This window comes from Zootoca vivipara, chromosome 7 (assembly GCF_963506605.1).
Source record: "Zootoca vivipara chromosome 7, rZooViv1.1, whole genome shotgun sequence".
NCBI lineage: Eukaryota > Metazoa > Chordata > Lepidosauria > Squamata > Lacertidae > Zootoca > Zootoca vivipara.
In genome coordinates this window covers 53,968,310-53,987,765 of record NC_083282.1, presented here as the reverse complement: position 1 = coordinate 53,987,765, position 19,456 = coordinate 53,968,310, and the positions used below count along the sequence as shown (strand labels likewise).

Below are 19,456 nucleotides of genomic sequence, written 5' to 3'. Positions count from 1 at the left end.
CTGTGAGTTTCATGGCTGAACTCATGTCTCACTAGGCCTGATCTGACACTCTCACTGCTATGCCACACTGTTTCTGTAAGATTAAGGTAATGCATGCAGATACGGGTAACTTAAGAAGTTTGTGGGCCAAAACAGATTCTGCAAATTTTTCTCTCTATCATCTCCAGCCTGTGCAATGGATTGGGGCCAAAGCACAGGAGATAAATGTTAGACCCACCTCTACATTCCTAAACCAAATCGGCCTCCACCCCTGGACACACACACACATTATGTTTACTAAAGAAAATTGTTTTGGAAGCTCAAGTATAAGATGTAATTTGGCCTTTGGAATGCAATGTCCACTGGACCAAAACCACTTCCAAGTGGTGCTCCTTCTGCCACTATGGGTTTTGCAGATGCAAAGTAACCTAGAAGATTTTTGCAAAGTCACCTAGAAGATGCACCTGTCTCTCCCTCCCTCCTCCTCCCCCTCCCCCTCCCCCTCCCCCTCCTCTCTGTGTGTCTGTTTGCAGCTGCTTCCCTCACTATGGGAAATTATGGATGTATTAGATTGCATGCTGCATCCCTCTTGACTGCATCCTTGGGGACACATCATGCTAAGGGTTGCATGAGCTATGCATGATTTGTCCATTCACCTGTGTTAGACACATGCACTGGTAAAACAAGTCTCATTCTTCTGCACAGAGTTTTACAATAGCTGAACACCCTCAAGGTTCAAACTATCACAGATAAAGGAGGTTCAAGATGGTTGCTCTAATTCTGAAGAATTTTGAGTAGCGATGGAAGGTTCTGTCAATTTCAGCTCTCTTAGTTTCTCATTTTCCCACTCTTAAGTTCGTTTCTCCACATTTCTGCAGCATTTTGTGGATTTTCTTTTTTTAAATCCTCATGAAAATTCTTCAGAGTTTTAGCATTAATTTCTTCTAATAATGCACACATTTCTGCATGCATTTTTGCCAAATATAATGCATTTTTGTGTTGTTATTTTCATGGATATATTCCTTTTTATGCATGATTTTATATAACATGCATTGGTTGGATAATTGCAAAATCTGGAAAAGTGCAAATGTTGAGGGATGGCTGCATTTTGTATTAGAATGCAAATTTGATAAATTCAACTTTAAATGTAAACCGAGCATTTTTCATAAGTGAGGCTTAAATCACTTCTGAGCCCCTTCTTGCATTATTCATTTAAAAATCATTGTAGAAGGTGAAGTGATGAGAGACATTTCTAATGCAAATGAACCTTCTGGCCAATTCTGTTCTTTACATTTGCACTAGAAAGCGACTGAATCAAGAATCAGTTTAAGCCTCGTGCATTAAATGCCCTGAATATGAACACACATAATTAGATTAAAGCATCACTTTCTTCAGAGGTAAACCAAAACCTTGTTCAGTTTACATATGCAGGTACTTACATTACTTTGCACGTGAGGCTGCACAATCGACATCAGTAATAACACTCCACACATTGGCACATAAATATGGCCATAAGCCACCAGCCAGTCAAGGCTGTAAATAAAGTTGTTAATAGTGCTTTATTCAACACACCATCAAGCAGGAAGATGGGCAGCCCTGGATTTTCTCAGCCATGGTGTTTGATTTAAAAGCACCTCATAGTCTGCAGAGCTTTACTCCTGATTTTCATTTGGTCAATATTTCTAGCTGGTTTCACCCATGCTCAGATTGGGAGAGAAAGGAGTGGATGGGGCTGATTATTGACTGCTGTGCTTTCAGATGTCTCCTTTTGGCAGAGAGCAGGTAGATGTCACCCCCCAGCCTTATCTCCATGCTCTGTTTTCTCCAGGTGTGGGGTTTTAAAAAGACGCAAGCTGGTAGAATGAGTGAATTGTCTTTATGCTACAGCATCCCATTGTTGACTCGTGCTCTGCTACCCATTAAAGCAGCCTTCTCCAGCCTGGTACCTATCAAGCCTTGGCAATTGGCCATGATGTCTGGGGCTGATAGGAGTTGTTGGGATCTAAAACACCCTGGAGGGCACTGAGTTAGAAATAGAAATCTTGAGGTCTGCCAAAGCTTTGGAAATCTGCCAGCCATCTGCATACAGTATGGGACACCCATCCACTGTCATAGGAAGCTGCCTTCTACTGAGTCATATCATTAGTCCACCTTGCTCAGGATTCTGACTGGCAGCAGCTTTCCAAATTTTCAGAGATGGATCCTTTCCCAGCATTACTTGGAGATGCCAGGGATCGAAACTGGGACCTTCTGCCTGCAAAGCAGAGGTTTTACTACTGAGCCCACAGCCCTTGGGGAAGGATGTATTAAAACAATCCAATCTCCTTTCTGTTGAAGACTGAATATGGCCTACTGTCAAATATTCCAGCCTAAAAGGATTTTGCTAACCCCCATTACTCATCAACTCTAACATAATTCCAAAACACCCAGTGGGCAAACCAAAATGTTACAAAGTGGTGTTCAAACTTTCAAGCTTTCCAGAATTCTTCTTCAGGCTATAGAGTAAGCAAAATAAATGGGTGGTGGGGTGCAGGAGAGAAAAGTCGACTGTTTGGGGAGCCAAAATAAATTAATGGTGCTCCTCCCTGGCTCCCCCAATGTTGTGGCCTTTCTGATATTTAAAGGGGGGGGAGAAAGCAGTGTGGCAGGCGGTGTGGGGCACATGAATGGAGAATGTCATTATCTCTCTGTGAGAGCAGCAGGCTGCCAAAGCTGGCGTGACCCTGGAAGCTCACTGCGATGGTGGCTGTGCGAGCCAAGCAATCAATACATGAAAATCCAGCCCAGGCACAGAAGGTGACCTTGAGAGAAAGCGAGGGAGAGGAGAGTTGCATGGAATGTGAGAGGAGGGATGGTTTATGGGCGCACAGAGAGCACCTGGGATGGAAAGAATGAGCGAGGCGGAACCTGTGTCCTCTACGCATCTGCCTCTGTGCTCGCTGCATACGCAGCAGTACAAGGGGGTGGGGGTGGGGAGGAAACTCACAGGCAGGAGGAAGGCGGCACAGGGCTGTTCAAGCAGAAAGAAGAGCAACGTCACTGGACAGAGCAAAGAAGACTCTGTGGATCTACCCAGGAGCCAGAGGTTGTGTTTGGTATTCGCAGAGGAGCTGTGTTTGTGCAGACATTTGTCAGGGAAAGCTGCTGGGATATATTGGGGTGCAGTTTTTCTTGGAATGGATGCTTTCAGCTTAGCACCAACATCACCAGCTTTCAGCATCACCAACATCACCCTCTGGCACCTGGTCAGGGGTGCCATTTGAAATGCTGGGCAAGGTGTGTTCACTGCAGAGATTCATATCAGGCCTTGATACATTCAATATCAATAAAACAGCAAGAAAGGGTATTTTAAGAACATTGATTTCTCTTTATGCCCCGTGATAATCAAAGATAAATCTGGGAATGATCAGACATGGCTGAAACACAGCAAAGATGCCTCTCACCTCCTTAAATCCACACTCTCACCTCCCGCAATACTCACAAGGCCATTATAAGTGATGCGCGTAGAATGGGTTTCTCCCCTGCTATACCATACCTGTCCCTTCCCTGCCACCCAGATAATATTTCCGAATCTCTGCTTTGGAAGTCAGCCTTTAAACCAGGAGAAAGAGCCAGACCCATGTAGAAATCCCTCTTTGTATATATAGATCTGCGCATGGGCGTTGTTTGCTTCGTCTGCATTCTGTGTCCGTTGCTTTTGAGTGCGGGAATAGATGCAGATATGTGTGCGCATGTGTGCGCGCGCATGCATATACACGGAGAGACGTGGGTGTCCTTCCTTGCAAGTCCTTCCTTCCCTCATGCAAATACACAGTGTGCCCATACATCCCTTGCTGATGCTGCATTGCTCCCCTGAGTCTTCTTCTCAGAGCTCTGTCCAGTTCAATTTGCATTTTCTCACATGAGTCAGCCTCTCTCCCTTCCCATGGGAGAGGCCATTTGATAGACTAATTGCTCTCATGGCAAGTCAGCAAATGGCTACCGTTCCCTTGCATTTGCTCAAGGCCAATTCCTTTCCTTCTCATCACCTGCTTCTTGTTTGCTCCTGGATTCTTTCTCATATCCAAGCACATATCTGCACCAGCTCAGCCAGGCCACACCCTCACCAGAAACTAGGCCAAGCTCTAGAGTTTCAGTTCTCCTATTGTTGCTCCATAAACAGAGCCCTTTAGGCACCAGACTGTAAAGTTAGGGACGGGGGAAGCTGTAAAGCTCTGGATAGCGTAGGACTCCAACTTCCACCAGCCCCAGGCACCATGGCAAGTGAATGATGGGAGTTGTAGTCCAGCAGCCAAAGTTTCTCCATCCCTGCAACAACTGCAGGAATGGAGTTGTGTGGTTGTCTGCAGAGAAAATCCAGCACAAAAGTACTTCCTTGTATGTACAGGCTCTGCACAGGTGTCCAGCATATTTGCACCATGCCAACCTCCTGCTGCCTTGCTGCTCCCCCTCTAGAAAGGGCAAACTTTGAAGGCCATTGGATCGCTATTAGGAATAGGGGACAAATTGTGGGGTGTATCATCTGGTTCATCATTTGTTCATCCTGCACTGTTCAATGTATTTCCCTGTCACTTTCCCAACCCTAAAAAGTCCATTTTTTAAAAAAGTGATATATTACACTAGGATGACAGAAACTATCAATTCACTTTAATTGGTGAATCCCTCCCACAAGAGAGTGACAGTCTGGAGGCCTCCTCGGTCATAATACCCAGTTGCCCCAACACCCAACAGAAATGGTTTTCCCAATAAGAGAGAAACCCCACGGTTTCAGAAATGCTTCTTCCTGCCAATTTTGCTTTAGGTTTCTTTGGAGGGGGCCCCTGTCTGCCCTCTTTATTTTTCCTTTAGCACAAGTTCCATTCAAACTGTGTGTTTCCCAGCAACCAGCCAGTAGGATATAGACGATGCTGTTAACTGAAGGGCAGGAGCGCACAATTCCCATTGATTTTGATAATCAGTTTAAATATTAAAACAGCAGCAGAAGGGAGATAAAAAACCCTTAACAGCAGAGATTAAGAAAGCAGTTTACAGAGGTGGGTATTTTGACAACATTCTGTTGCCCCACCTAGTGGCTCAAGGAAGAAAAGTGCATATTGATTCAGTTCTGCCTTGCATTGCACGAGCAGTACTTTCCATCCCTTTGCAGGCCCAAAATATTGCAGGGTGTGGGGGAACCCCATAAAGCTTTTTTTAACAATAATAACAGTGGTGGCTGTTGCTGTCCAAAGAATGGTGCTGAAATGTGTGTTTAAAATTATTTCACTGGAGATTAAACAAAAAATCTTGGGGAATTTGCTGCTTTCTATTGCTTTTTTTTCTAGGGGAGAGTAGAAAGAAATTTAAAGTGAGGAGTTGAGGATTTAAGGCAAGATCTCATACCCCTTGCCCTGTAAATCCATGCCAGTAACAGAATCCATGCCAGTTCTTCTAAATCCCCCCCTTAATGTTTCTATCTCTCTCCCCTCCTACAACATCCTTAACCTCCCTCTCCTCCCCAGCCCAAACGATGGGACTGTTAAATGAAGATTTCACTAATGAGGTTTGGCTGCTTCACATAAAATGGATCGTTTAGACAATCGCTGCTGACCTATGACACAGCCATGTGGACTTCTTACTTATCACTCTGCTGTGGACACTAAACAGTGTTTTGTGCGTGAGAATTGCACAGAAACCCAACAGATCTTGTGGGCTTTTGGGGCAGAGAAGTGTGTGATTTTGGTTGTGCAGAATCACTGCAGGAGAAGAAGAAAAAACAGGGTGAAATGTCCTCCCCTCCCCTTCCTTCTTTTGCTTCCTAGGGACTGTGCGCTTAAGCAAAGGGACTATGGTATATTCTCCTCCACATCATTTACATCTAATTGAATTTAGCAGAAGGTTGGTGCTGAATCAAATGTTTCTTGATGTTTCTTCAGGCTTCTGTCTATCTGAAACAGACTTTCCATGTATTTATTCAACTTTAAGAAGAAGATCTTAAGGAGGAATTTACAAAAAAACACACAAACATATGGGCAAATGTGATCTTTGAATTTATTCTTCTATTACATACAGTAATTGTAAAGAAATAGATGACTTCTCCACAGATCTATCAGGCTGGATTTTAATGTAGCTTCTGGGGCAGGATGCTATATCTCAGATCCTCTGACCTAAACCATTCAAATTGTCTTGGAGCTTCCACTTTTATTCTGTTTCATAGCAATGCAAACTTTGCAATGCAGGCTTGAAATTGAGGGATTGGACTACCTTTTTATTTTAAAGAGAGGACTTAGCCTACCTACTTATTATCTTGGGATCTCACCTCAACTGTCCCATCAGCACAAGGATTGCCTCCACCTGTGTGTGCCCTACTGCCCCAAATTTGTTCCTAGGAACCGCAAAAACAAATTTACAGGGGGAAGGGGGGGAGTTCTATTGGCCAAGCAGAAATCCTTGCACTGATGGGACCATTTACTTAGTGCTAAAACCAACCCCATGCAGAACTTGTCTGAGAACTTGTTAGAATAAAATTATAAACTCAAACAAAAAATCAGCCAGTCTCTGGTGCCCCCCCCCAGCTTAGCCTTCTGAGGTCCGGGGCAAGTGTACACAATGCCCCCCCCCGCTTTGCATGGACATGGCTACCACCCCCCTGGATATTTAACCTTTAACTTTCATTAGGTTAACAGAAATCAATCAGAAGTATTTAGAAAATTAATTTTCACTTTAGTTCGTATTTTATTTTTAATCAAACGATTGCACACGTATACCATTAATTAGAAGACTCCAGAACATATTAAAACCTCCCATAGCAACGTTGATAACATAATTAAAAACAAGCGAAGAAGCTTTCAGTCTACAAGACAGAACAAAAATGGGTAAAAGGAGGCAGAAAAGAAGCAGACTCAGGCACCCATTCTTGAAGTCCTGCAATAATCCAGCTGGAATAGAAACAGTTCAGGGAGAAGAGGAGCCAATGGACCTGGTCACTTTGCCTGACCACAATAGGACCAGATCTTAACTCTCCCTCCACTGTAGCCTGCCACAGCCACACAGTGCATCTGAGCACATGCCAAGTGTTTTCTTCTCATCACGAAGCAATTACGACCTGCTCCATTATCACACATTTAGGGCCGAATTGCATGTTATTGTTTGTTTTTTAAAGCTGGAGATGGCTTAGAGGCAGCTTTAACCTTTTAGGCTCATTGTGGTCCTGATCCAGATTGAGTATGTGTTCATGCATGCAACAGTGGTTCAAAAGCTACTAATATTTTCCTCCCACATTAAAATCTATGGCAGCAACTACTGGAGAAATAAGATGGTGTTTGTACAAATTGAATTTTGAAGCATGAATTTTGCCAGGATTACAGTGTTTGAGGGGACCCAGGTGGCGCTGTGGGTTAGACCACAGAGCCCTAGGGCTTGCTGATCAGAAGGTCAGCGGTTCGAATCCCTGTGATGGGGTGAGCTCCCGTTGCTCGGTCCCAGCTCCTGCCAACCTAGCAATTCGAAAGCACGTCAAAATGCAAGTAGATAAATAGGGACCACTACAGCGGGAAGGTAAACGGCGTTTCCGTGTGCTACTCTGGTTCGCCAGAAGTGGCTTTGTCATGCTGCCCACATGACCTGGAAGCTATACGCCGGCTCCCTCGGCCAATAATGCGAGATGAGCGCACAACCCCAGAGTCGGTCACGACTGGACCTAATGGTCAGGGGTCCCTTTACCTTTACCTTTACAGTGTTTGAAGAGGGAGCCACCTAATGGATCCCATGTGCAATAAGTATTTCTTTAGTTTTGGAATATAATAGTGATAAGGAGGCACCAATGTTTTGGGGGCCCAGGGCACTTTTGGAAACTTGAGAAACTGTTGCGAGCACCACACAAACTCACCCACATCACACAAGCACACACACTTTGCAACTGACTAATCAATGACCCACCACTGCAACCATGCAATCTTCTGATAAGACACAATTCCACACAACCCGCAATCACATCTCTTGCAATCATCCTCCCGCAGCAATCACACACACAGCCCTCAGCCACACAGCCCTGCAACCATGCAACGCAACACAACCATACAATACATGCTCTACTACCACATACCTCATGTAACCACAAAGCTCCTCCTGCTCCCACAGCCACACACACCCTTTTCAGCCATACAACAAGAACTAACAATTACATTAAAAAAAATCATTGCTGCAAAAAAGCTACTTTCGTGTTTAACAGACCCTAATATTTTAATACATTTGCTTTTCAAAAACCAGGAAAATTAAAGGATTAAAAAAATATGACTCAAACTCAACAAAACCAGGAAATTAGAAGTCAAGGTCGACACCTTAACAGCTGGCCCCCTCCATCAACCACGATGTGGTGCAATGTTACAAACTGTGCTTCTTACAATTTACCCTTCATGCATCCCCCCTTTTCCTTGGTCCTTCAGGCCCAAATCCAGAAGGGAAGGATGGCGTGCCTGGGACCAGCAAAGATATCACACATTGTCCTGATTCTATAATATCTGAGCCTTAGATGAATTGTCCTGTGCGTTGGTCCAAGCCTGCATGTGGGCATGGAAGCACACCAGCTGCATCATCCACGAGAGGCCCTGATTTGCACAGAAGGCTATGTTATTGTGCAGCACAATTAATATGCACCGGATACTCTGCCAGAATAAAGAGGGTCAAAAGGTCAGGACCCAGAGGGGGCATCTGCAAACGTGCAAAAAGTCCCCAAACTACAATAGCAGCAGGTGGTGGTGTCAGGCTGGGGGAGTTTGCTGGGGGTGGTGGGGAATCAAAAATGGAAGTTCAGCTACAGAGCAACCAGGACTGGACCAGTTGCGAATCTTGAAGAAGATGCTTTAGAATAGGATGCCAAGTCAAAAAGCTGCACAGAGCCATTGCTTCATGGAAGGAAATTGCAAGGTGGAGTCTCAGAAAAGGAACCTCAATTGATCTGTCAATCTTTTCTAGCAAGTATCTTGACAGTTGCACATTAGGATTAAAGGAGAAGGAGAAGAAGATGTACTGAGTGAATGCTTAATTTTTTTAAAATAGCACTAGAGTCATTGATTCTTCTTCCCAGCACTGGCAGATCAAGGATTAATGGTGCTTATGTAGCCCAGCACCAGATATACTCAAGTAAATGAGAAGGACTAAGGTTGAAAAAGGGAGAAAGAGGAGACAGTCCTAGGGAGCAGTCCAGCAGTATCTCTATCTGCCTGGCAGTGAAATTAATACCAGGGTCACTTTCTCTTGAAATTTGTTCCCCTTAGGCTTACGGTGCCAGCGGAGGTGAATGGTTGCTGCTCCATTCAGTAGAAGCGGCCTGTGGGCAGGCGAGGCAGGCAGAAATAAGCACTGGCGAAGAGGCTCAGGTTGATGGGGTTGCCGTCCAAGCGGATGTCCTCCAGAGCCCTGCGGATGTGGCTGTAGTCCCTGCTGTCGCAGAACGTGTCTACCTGCATAGTCTGGATGTTGTTGTTCTACGGAAGGAAATTGAGAAGGGAAGATGATCACCAGGTGGGGCTGCTGGAGGAGAGTAGGGGGGTGGGGAATCACCAAGACTCATAGTTCAAGAAGAGGCTCAAAGTTATTAGAGTTTTCCCTTGTTCTGAATTCTGAGACTCCATGGGCAAAGCAGACCAATCATGATAGCTTGGGGGGGGGGCATGATAGCGAACTGGAAAGGGCCTTCACCAGTATAGGCCAGGGTGGACTACAACCTGGACTTCAAAACACTTAGGGCCTGATTGAATGCGTCCAGGTCTCTTGTAGAGCATGGCGTTGGTCATGGAGATTGGAAAGAGACCCCGTTAGGGTTCAATCGCAATTGCAAGACAGGGAAAGAATATCAGTAGGTACAGATCACATGCAATTAGAGAAATAATGGCAAAGATAATGCATGAGCCCACATTATAACTGCTCCTTGCTTTTTAAAAGTAATCTGAAAGGAAATGAATGGCAAATGACGGAGTCTCTCAGAGGCTTGTGGTTTGGCTGTTGGTGTCCTCTCTCCCTCTCTCTCTCTCTCTCTCTCTCTCTCTCTCTCTCTCTCATTAAAAATGTTCAGTGACACTCCCTCACCTGTAGATGCAAAGACCTCAGTCTCTCAGGCAGTGGCATGGGGATGTAGTCCAGATTGTTATCAGACAGATGAAGGAACTCCAGCTTCTTCAGATCCTGAAAGAAGAAGGGACCGTCAGCCCTTTGCCTCCTTGCATGTTCAAGTGAGGTGTCCCAGGATTTACAATGGAAATGTGAGTTTTCAAAAGAAGTCAGCTTGGCTAGGCCCTAGCAGATTGAAATTCAGGACAAAGCAGCTAAGGGTTTGTGCAGGGGTAAAAATCTAACCCAACCAGAAGCTGGGCCTCCCCAGATGATAGGCGGGACCCAACATATTACATCAAATTGTGGTTCCTCATAAGGATGTCAGAGAATTCCATCCTAAGCAGCCATTGGAGTAGATATTGCTACAGTTTGCATATCTACCTGTTCAGGAGCTGTGCTCAACTGATGGTGTGTGTGTTCCAATCCTGCTTTCTCTGGCAAACCTCTAAGCACCCAGCCAATCTAATAGGATTTAACCACTGCCCCACCTCTGCCTCAATCAGCAAGTGCAGGTGTGAAATCAATAATAGTGACAATAATTATAACAGAACTTATGAAAAAAACATAGCAGACAGACATCGAAATGCTGGGAATGAAATGCAGCAGAAAAGAAACAATGCTGATTTTTATGAATAAACTTTTATGAATAAAATTATGAATAAAATTTTATGAATCCATACAGGTTGGAATCGAAATGACGGCCTGGGTGCTTAAAGGTAAGAAGGCAAAGAGACAAGCTCAACAAACAGATGGCAAAAAGTCTTGGGTGCTCTGGAGCCTGCTAAACGTGGGTTACATAGGATGTAGTACAAATGAACATTGATTTTCTACAGCTTTATATTGTGGTTTTTGGTTTGTTTCCATAAAACATAGACAAAAGGTTAAATGCAGAGACCTCAAGATAATAATAAGGGAGCCCCTATCCCCAGACCTTCCTGAATTCCACTGCTGAGTTCATCACCAATGGTGAATGTCTAAAGCAGGAGCAGCCAAAGTGATGCCCTCCAGATATTGATAGACATCACCCCCAATAATCAGCAATGCTGACTGGGGCTGATGGGAGTTGGGACGACATCTGGACGACCCCATGTTGCTTACTCCTGTTCTAAAGCAAATCAAGAAACCACAAGGAGAGGGCTCAAACCTGGTGACGATTCGCCCAAATCCCAGGTAGGGCTGTAGTGACTCAGTGACATGGCAAGCAGCTGCAATCAATGAGGTTGATCAGCCTCTGTAGCTCAGGTCCGTTAAGACAATCACTTTGTACTCTAGATCATGTGAATGCTTCACTCATGTTGTCTGTCCCCACTCCCCACCCCAAAACACTTGTGAAATGATGCAAAACATCCACCTGGAACAACCTTCTCTTACCAATACGGAATGAGAACAAGCCAAAAAGGAACAGCAAATAGTGGAAGGGGTCTTAATCTAGGCCTTGCAGCATTTGAGAGATGCTCACCTTGAAGGCTTCTGGTTGAATGCCTGCACTCTGGATTGCATTAAAGCGGGCGTCCAGCTGCACAATGGAACTGGGCAACTCTGGCAGGGAAGTCAATTTGTTTTCAGGGAGGACAAGCTCTTGCAAGGAAGGCAGCATCCTGAAAGCGTCTTCATCCACCCAGGAAATAAAGTTGCTCGTGAGGTCAATTCGTTTCAATTTTGCTGTGAAAAAAAAGAGAGTTTTGAGAGCCAAATCACAGGTGATCACTTGGAAATCAGTTAATGTGCATCATTACCATAGTGTTTCCTTTTTTAAATGAGACCACACATCCCTTCCAAGAGAGTGAGAGTAGACTGGGATGCCCTTCCGCATTGGTGATTGATGATAGCCCCTGTGCAAGCCCATTTCTGCATCACCTGCCTGTTCAACCCACCTGTTCAGCCCACCTCCCTCCCCTCACAAACTCACTTGTTGCACTGATCTCTGGTGAACTGACAAGGTTAGGGGGAAACTGTCAATTTCACAGATGCCACCAGCGGTTTGGTACTGTTAATTACAATATTATTGTGAACACCAGCACTGGAGTACATATACAGTATGCCATTTGAAGAAAAGAAAAACAGCTAAAGAAACATGCCACTGAAAGACTGCTTCAATGCATGCACAAAATGTAAGATAAAAGCAAATGTGCAGGATACACTCCTCTCTCAACATTTGGGAGCTGCAACTAGAATCTGGGATCTCTTTGGTGCAGAAGTGTAACACAGATTCAGCCCAAAATAGGATCATTTCCTCTTTTTCACATGTTTGGTTGTATTTGTCTTTCTGTAGGTCTTTGATGGGGGTGGACTGAAATATTGAGCCCTCTGGTATTGTAACAGGATTGTATCCAGTGCTGTGCCAACAAGTTTCCACTGGTGCAATGAGGTCTTCTTTTCTTCTCCTCCCCACAAACCTGCTCTATTTCTCCTAAGCTGATTTGGGGGGATAGACAAGGGGCTGGAAAAGGCAGGAGGAGAAGAGGAAGTTCTATTGTACCAGAATTGAATAAGACCTCTTCTTCTTCTTCTTTTAAAGAATCAAAATGAACATAGCTGTTCTGACACTGATGTCTCACAAAACAACTTGCTTTCAACGCACAGCCCAGGAACTGCACAAAGCTGACAGGCTTTGTGAAGTGAACAAGTTCTCTTCCACCAGTTCCCCCTGGTATTAAGCAGTGTGAGATGCTAGCAAAATGCCAGCCTTTTCTGTTGGTATTGGCTCAAAACCTTCAAAGGTGAAAACCACATTCCTCTTTAGGCTTTCCACTGGCTGAAAATAGTGCATTACAAGGTCTCAAATGTATGTGCCTGGCAGAAATTGGTCAGTCTTTTCCATCTCCAGATCCTGGCATATTTATTTGTTAAGGAAAATATATATATATTGGGCCACAGTTATTTGGGGCTAATGCTGTGCAACCACAAACACGAGGAAGCCTTTGTGCCTTACATATGCTGACCCCTGGCTGCAGAACAAGCAAAAGTCCTGAGGTTTTCTTTTGCATATACACATAATTTGTGCACTAAAGATCATATATGACAGGAGTCAAATTAACATCAGGCTGTGCAAGAGAGAATAGTTTGGTGCTCCAGATCTTTATTTGTTTTACGCATGGTCGGAACGCAAAATAGTTGCACAGTTGTTAATGGACTTGGGGATCAAAGGGTGAGTTTACCCAAATTCCACCAGGATGGGATGAATGTAACCAGGTTATGTCCAAATGAACAGTGAAACTGGCTTTGTGTGATTGCTTCATCACACACCCAGACTCAACTCACGGTTATCACTGCATTGTGATAGCACATAATAAAGGTGGATATCGTTCCAAGTAGTGCAGCAATTATGTCATGCTCATTGCAACCCAGATTTTGCCCAGATTCATCCCATTCACATTTTCCAGCACACTTTCAGCCTGTTCACACATCCATTTAGCATTTGATAGCCACAGGGAAAGCCTGTAGGAATCTAGCTTATGCTGTGCCAGCTCTATGGGTCTTTCACCACATTGCAGAATTTGTGGTGACGTGCCCCAAACCAAATTCCTTTCCCACTGCTGCTTCCATGCACCCTGTGGTCATGAAAACAGGGCCTGATTGGGTCGGATTCTTGGCTTGCAATCTGGCAAGGACCCAATCTTCTTTCAGTCTGCATTATGAAATAAGAGCCAGTGTGAAAACAGACTCTGGTATTCAGATATCCACTTCCGAGACAAACGTATGGCAAACACATTTCCCATTTCACCCTCAGGAGAGTAGAGAGGAAGAGCAGAGAGTTGCACAGGTGACCTTGCTTGTAACAGACAAGGCTGCCTAGATGGGGTGAAGCAGCTTGCAAGTGTGAGAACTGTAACCAGAAGCCCCAAGGAGCATAGCATACCAAGTCCGGTAAAGTCACTGGCCTGAATCTTGCTGATGTGGTTGAAGCGGGCATAGAAATATGTGGTCTCCAAGGGTAGAGGTGGGATGTGTTCTAGATCAGAGTCATCACAGTACACAGAGGTGCTGATGCACACACAGACCAAACAGGTGGGAAGACCTAGAGACAGGGTAGAGAGTGCTAGTTAATGTGGGCCTGATGCAGTGAAAGAGTTTAGGAATGGGCCTACACAGAGATGGAGAAATTGTTGCTGAACCCAGTAATGATATATGTGGTTGGACAAAGCCACAGAGCTGCTCTCCTAAGACCAGCAATGCTACAGCGTAACCTGGATTACACTGGGATGGGCCAGCGTGGTGGTGTGATCGTGGCTGCACAAACACACCAGCAGAGGAAATTGGGTGCTCCAGCTGGGGTATCCACATCCTGGCCACCCTGCCTCACCCCAGCACTGCCCAGGTAAGCTGAACAACACCGTTGCCAAGAGGCTGGCTCTGGAGCTCTGCCTTCCCATTTGGGCTGCTAGTGTTGAGCTACAGTTTCCACCATTCCTAACCATTGGCCATAATGGCAAGGGCTCAGAGGGAGATGGAGTTCAACAACATCTGGAAGGTCACAACTTCCCTATCGCTGCTTTAAGGAATAAGACAAACATTTAATTTTTAGAGGATTAGAGCTAATGGACACATCCATTCTTTAAGTGCTCACATCTTGGTATTACTTTTTAAAAATGCATTTTCCATGTTTCTATTTATACACCATACTTTCCCATTATGCATTGTTTCTGGTATTACTTTTTTAATTGAAATGATGTTGCATTTTACTGTGTTCCTTCATGGGATAGAAGGAATTGCCATTCTCATTTTGCTATCAGATGAGAGGACGACCAAACAGCAGGCTGAGTTTTTGTGATGTCCTGATATGGAAAATGTGGGGTGTCAGTGCTAAATTCTTTTAAAAGGCAAAAAAGAGGAACAAATGAGTCAATTCCAATTAAAGAGACAAATCACAAACCGCTAGTCCAAATAGCTGCTTAGCAATGAATCAGCCTAGGCCAAGTCCAATACAAAGGGTGCACACATTGCCTTATTAACCTTATGGTGTTACCCCAGGAATTTTGTTTGGCCTTTCATATTCAGAGAAACCCAACTGAAAGGAAATGGGAGTTATTTTTGCACTGAGAAATCATTGCTGCTGCTACGTCTGGAGCCAACAGCCCATTGCAGAGTCAAAGTGACAAGATTCCAGGCACCAATTAAAACTGCTTGAGTATTTAAAATAAAAAAAGCCTTCTATTCAGAGGACTAAACAGACTCCAGATCTATTAGTGGAGGAGTTCAAAGCAGAAAGCCAACAATTTTGTTCAGCCTACTACTTAATTTGTCCCAGTTCAGAGTGGCAGAAAATGAATAAAGATATTTATCCCTCGCTACAGGATTTTAATTGTCACTAATCTAATTGCTACTCTGTCCGATTGTTGCTGCGTCACTGCTCATTAAAGTGTTGGTGCTTTGCTGGCGTTTTTGTTTGTTTCTGAGCTGCTCCTTTATCAAGCTTCTCTCCTGTCTCAAACAAGGAGCCCAAGCTTACTTGCTTTTTGAATGTACAAGCAGAGCAAATTTTGCTTTCTTTCCATCTGTTAGATGGATGAGCATAGGGCAGAGAGGGGATGAGGTGAAAAAAAATCAGGTGCCTCTTTTAAATGTTCAACAGTGTGTGTTTGTTTATCAAAAGGAACGGGAGCTGCTTTTCCCATCAATTAAAATACTCAAAACTGGCATGCAGTTTGAAAAAAACAACATAAGGACAACAAAGGAATACAAAAATAAACCAGGCAAGATATAAAAGCTGGCAGCTGAGATAAATACAACACTAGCAGCACCATTCCCTTAAAAAAAAAAAAAACAACAGCAGGCTTTACTTGAAGAGAATTTTTTTGTTTTATGGTGGAAGAAGGATGCTTATAGAATATTAATCAGCCAAAGATTTGGTTATAGAGAAAAGTTTTCTCCTAGTACCCACAGTTATGTAATGAAGGCACCAGGTGAGCCTCATTGGGGAGACCATTTCACAAACGGGGAGCCACCACAGAAAAGATCCATTCTTATGTCCATTTGTGTGCCTCCTCCAGACCTCTCATGCCCTGTCATTTGATAGGGTGCCCACTTGCCCTCCTTCTTGACATGGAATGCTCTCTATTGGAGTCTCCAGGTCCAATACAAAGAGCATAAGAAGGGAGAGCAGGGACCTTGAAGTTCCCAACAGCTGTTAGGCAAGCAAGCAAGCAAGCACATAGGTCACCTTTGTCACAGTCAGGACGTCTATGTCCTGGCCAGGCCTGCCCCCAATCTTGTTTTTGTACAATCTTGTTTGTCCTCAGTAACCAAAATTATATTATCAACATATACAAGCAGAAAAGTTGTTTTCCTTCATTTGCAAGGAATCGTACAAAACAAAGTGGCACTAATAAAGAAAAGTTCCAGGCAACAGAAAGCAAACTAAAAATGCTTTTGCAGTTCATCAGAACTATCCAGCTATATCAAGTTATAATAGAACTGGTGCTATTAACAGTAATCCTTCTAGCTGGTTAATTGGTTCGGCAACTTCCATGCACATGACGTGTGATGCTAATTATTTCCCCCAAGAGTTAAATGATAACTAATCAGAGGCAGCTACAGTTGCAAATGGCAACAAAATATATGTGAAAGGAAGAGGAGCACATTTGCTCAAGTGTGTTGCAGGTAGAAATACTGTGTGTAATGAAGTGAGAGCAATAGTTTACTTGCTCAAATTAACAAATAAGAAAGTTTTGAGAATTTAAATTCTAGATTATAATTGATTACTTAATTGAGAAGGGGATTGCAACAAAAACACTGGGGCCTAATTTGAATAGTAGAGTGCCTGGTATCTGGTGGGCAGACCAAAGCACTCGTCAGGAGAGCTATGAGATTCAGGTGAGGGTCAGATGCCTTGTCAATCCCAGCAGGTAAATAACAGGAAGACCTGGCCTGCCCAGGCCTCAAAAGGTTTACAAAGTTCAGTTATTGCAAAAGTTTTTCAGTGTTAATTTTATGCATTTTTAAAAAAATCACCATGGTATTTAACAATAATAATAAAGGAGAAATTGTGAATTGCAGAATTTTAAATACCCGTCATCATCCTTGGCTTCACCCAGTTTTGTTTATACTGTAACACTCTTCCATTTTCTTCTAGTTGTGAGGGGCCTCACAAATGGCCTATCTTCATCTAAATCTGACCCTGTGAGGAACCCATCCTGTATGGATATGAAGAAACACACAGCTGCTTCACATTCCTCAAGAGACCCCAGCAGTACAACTGGGGCAATATTTCACCAGCTGCTTCACACTGAAATTTCCTGCGCAGCATATGCCACCCTTATCCTTAGTTTTTGTTTCATGCAGAAAGACTAATGGTTTTGAGTCCCGGTGTTTTACTTACCCTGATCTGTTATGGACCCAAACAGGCCTGGTCCCTGAGGCCTGGCAGCTGTGGATGTTGGTGGGCTCTTTTGTAGAATTTCAGTTGCCCCAGTTGTTGTGCTCAGAGGCCCCGCCAAGCTCTTGGTAGGAGGAGGCAGGGTGCCAACCTCAATCTGAAAGTAAAGCAAGGGCCTTGTGATTGCATTAGTTATGATGCTCAGAGTCCATTTTACAGAGGGGGAAACCAAGTCATATGTAGGGCAGACATTTCCAGGTTGGTCTTCATACATACTGTTGTTTTTCTTCTGCACACAAACACTTCAGGTGTCCCTTGCTGGGGTAATGTTACATAAACTAATGTTCCCAGCAACTGAAAGGAAATGTATCCCTTCTTGTGGATATTGCAGTTCACCATATTAGAGGCCAGTTGATTGTCGCAATACATTTCTTTATGTATGGATGCAGGGGTCTTGATCTGGATCAGGACCCTGGTAGCATTGGGTAGGCAGAGAGGGAGGCTTTAATGATTTGCCACCTGCTGCAGTTCTGACCAAGATTTGTGTCTGCTACTTGCATTGGGAAGAAAAGCTCTCGTTTGTATGACTGGACATTTTTCTTCCAATGCAAATAGCAGTTGTTGTTGTTTTTTTGGGGGGGGGATCCAGACTAAGGTTGCACTGGTGGACAAAGGGTTAAAACCTCCTACCTGCATATACGGGGGCCTCAATCTGGATTGAGTACCTTTTTATATGAAAAAATTGAATCATTCAATTAATTGCAGAAACAGCATCTCATTTAGTTTGGTTTTGAGGGCTAAATCATAAGTTACATTAAAATGTTGCTCTAACTAGTAAATGTAGGTGGTTATGAGAGGGGGAGAGGGGGACAGATCCAGAACAGAACAGAACAGTGGCATGTGGAGAATTTGAGATCTTAACCCTCCTCTCCTGCAGTCTCCGAATCCCCCTCTTGTCTGCAATTGGAGGGAATCTCCCTTTGGTGTCATTTTTGTTGGAGCCATGGCAGGGGAGGAGAAGGTCCCCCTCCCAGCACACTATGGTCCTGATCTGGATCTCCCCACTCCTATTGCAGTGGCATGAAGTTGCTCTTTAATACTTCAGTCTCCTTTAGCATATTTATGGCTGCCTATGAGCTGCCCCGACAATAGCGTTGGTGAAGGGTTTATAGAGAGTATAATGTATTGCACCTTACAATGTAAGTGTGGGAGAAGGAAACCATTTCTGACTGGGTAGACAGTGGAAGAGATGTGCACAGCTAATTGAAATTGCTGCCAACAGTTGAGCTCCTGGGGTAAGGTGGTAAAACCTGAGAAGCTGATGCCTCTGCACAGGGTGACGATGTCTACATATAAGTGTGGACACACTGCACACCCAGAATTGTGATTTGGCCCAAGGGTAATCCAAATTTTGCAAGTGGAATAGACCAGTTTGCATGCATACACTATATGCACAACCATCTGGCAAGAGTTAGTGGGTTGTTAGAAAGGCAGAGTATGAATATTGGGGACAGCTAAATTATTGGGAGGCACTTAAAGCTGCGATTCTGAGCAGGACAAACAATCTGCTGAATAACAGATCTCACATTTCAGTGGCAATTCTATAGTACCTTTGATGCCAGGTCCCCGTAATCGTAGTTCTCTTCATAGTTACTAAGATCGATGACCTCTCCATAGTTGTCCAGGTTGAGGTCATAGTTGCCTAAATCCAGGCTGTCGTAAGTGGCAGATCTGTGCTTCTCCCTCTTCTTTCCATCTTCCTTCAGTGGAACAGCCAGAGCCAGAGCCAGGGCGGATATTATGCCCACCAAGGCTACAGTCTGCATTCTGTGCCTAAGTGTCAGGTGGGGAGCAACAAAAGCAGGAGCACCGTAAGAAAGCCAGCACGAAGCGAGTACCATTCCTTGTTCCGACACAGACTCTTTGCCATGCCCTTTGGCATGTTGGTCTACCTGGGCATTAATTTTGCATCCATAAAATGAAAATGATCTTGCCTCACTGAGTATGTTGTAAGAGACTCCAGTAGGATGGTGATGGGCAGAACCTTTCAAAACCTGACATCAGAGCATGGTCTAG

The 19,456-nt window shown here is 44.2% G+C and overlaps 1 protein-coding gene across 1 annotated transcript; it reads right to left on the bottom strand.

The window, feature by feature from the left end:
* Positions 1 to 9,269: 9,269 nt before the first annotated feature.
* OPTC (opticin) lies at positions 9,270 to 19,218 on the bottom strand. The gene is made up of 6 exons (XM_035123892.2): positions 18,991 to 19,218; positions 17,384 to 17,537; positions 13,925 to 14,083; positions 11,525 to 11,727; positions 10,042 to 10,137; positions 9,270 to 9,440 (listed from the first exon to the last, which is right to left on the bottom strand). The coding sequence occupies exons 1-6, from the start codon at positions 19,204 to 19,206 to the stop codon at positions 9,270 to 9,272; spliced, it is 999 nt and encodes a 332-aa protein (XP_034979783.2). The 5' UTR covers positions 19,207 to 19,218.
* Positions 19,219 to 19,456: the final 238 nt, after the last annotated feature.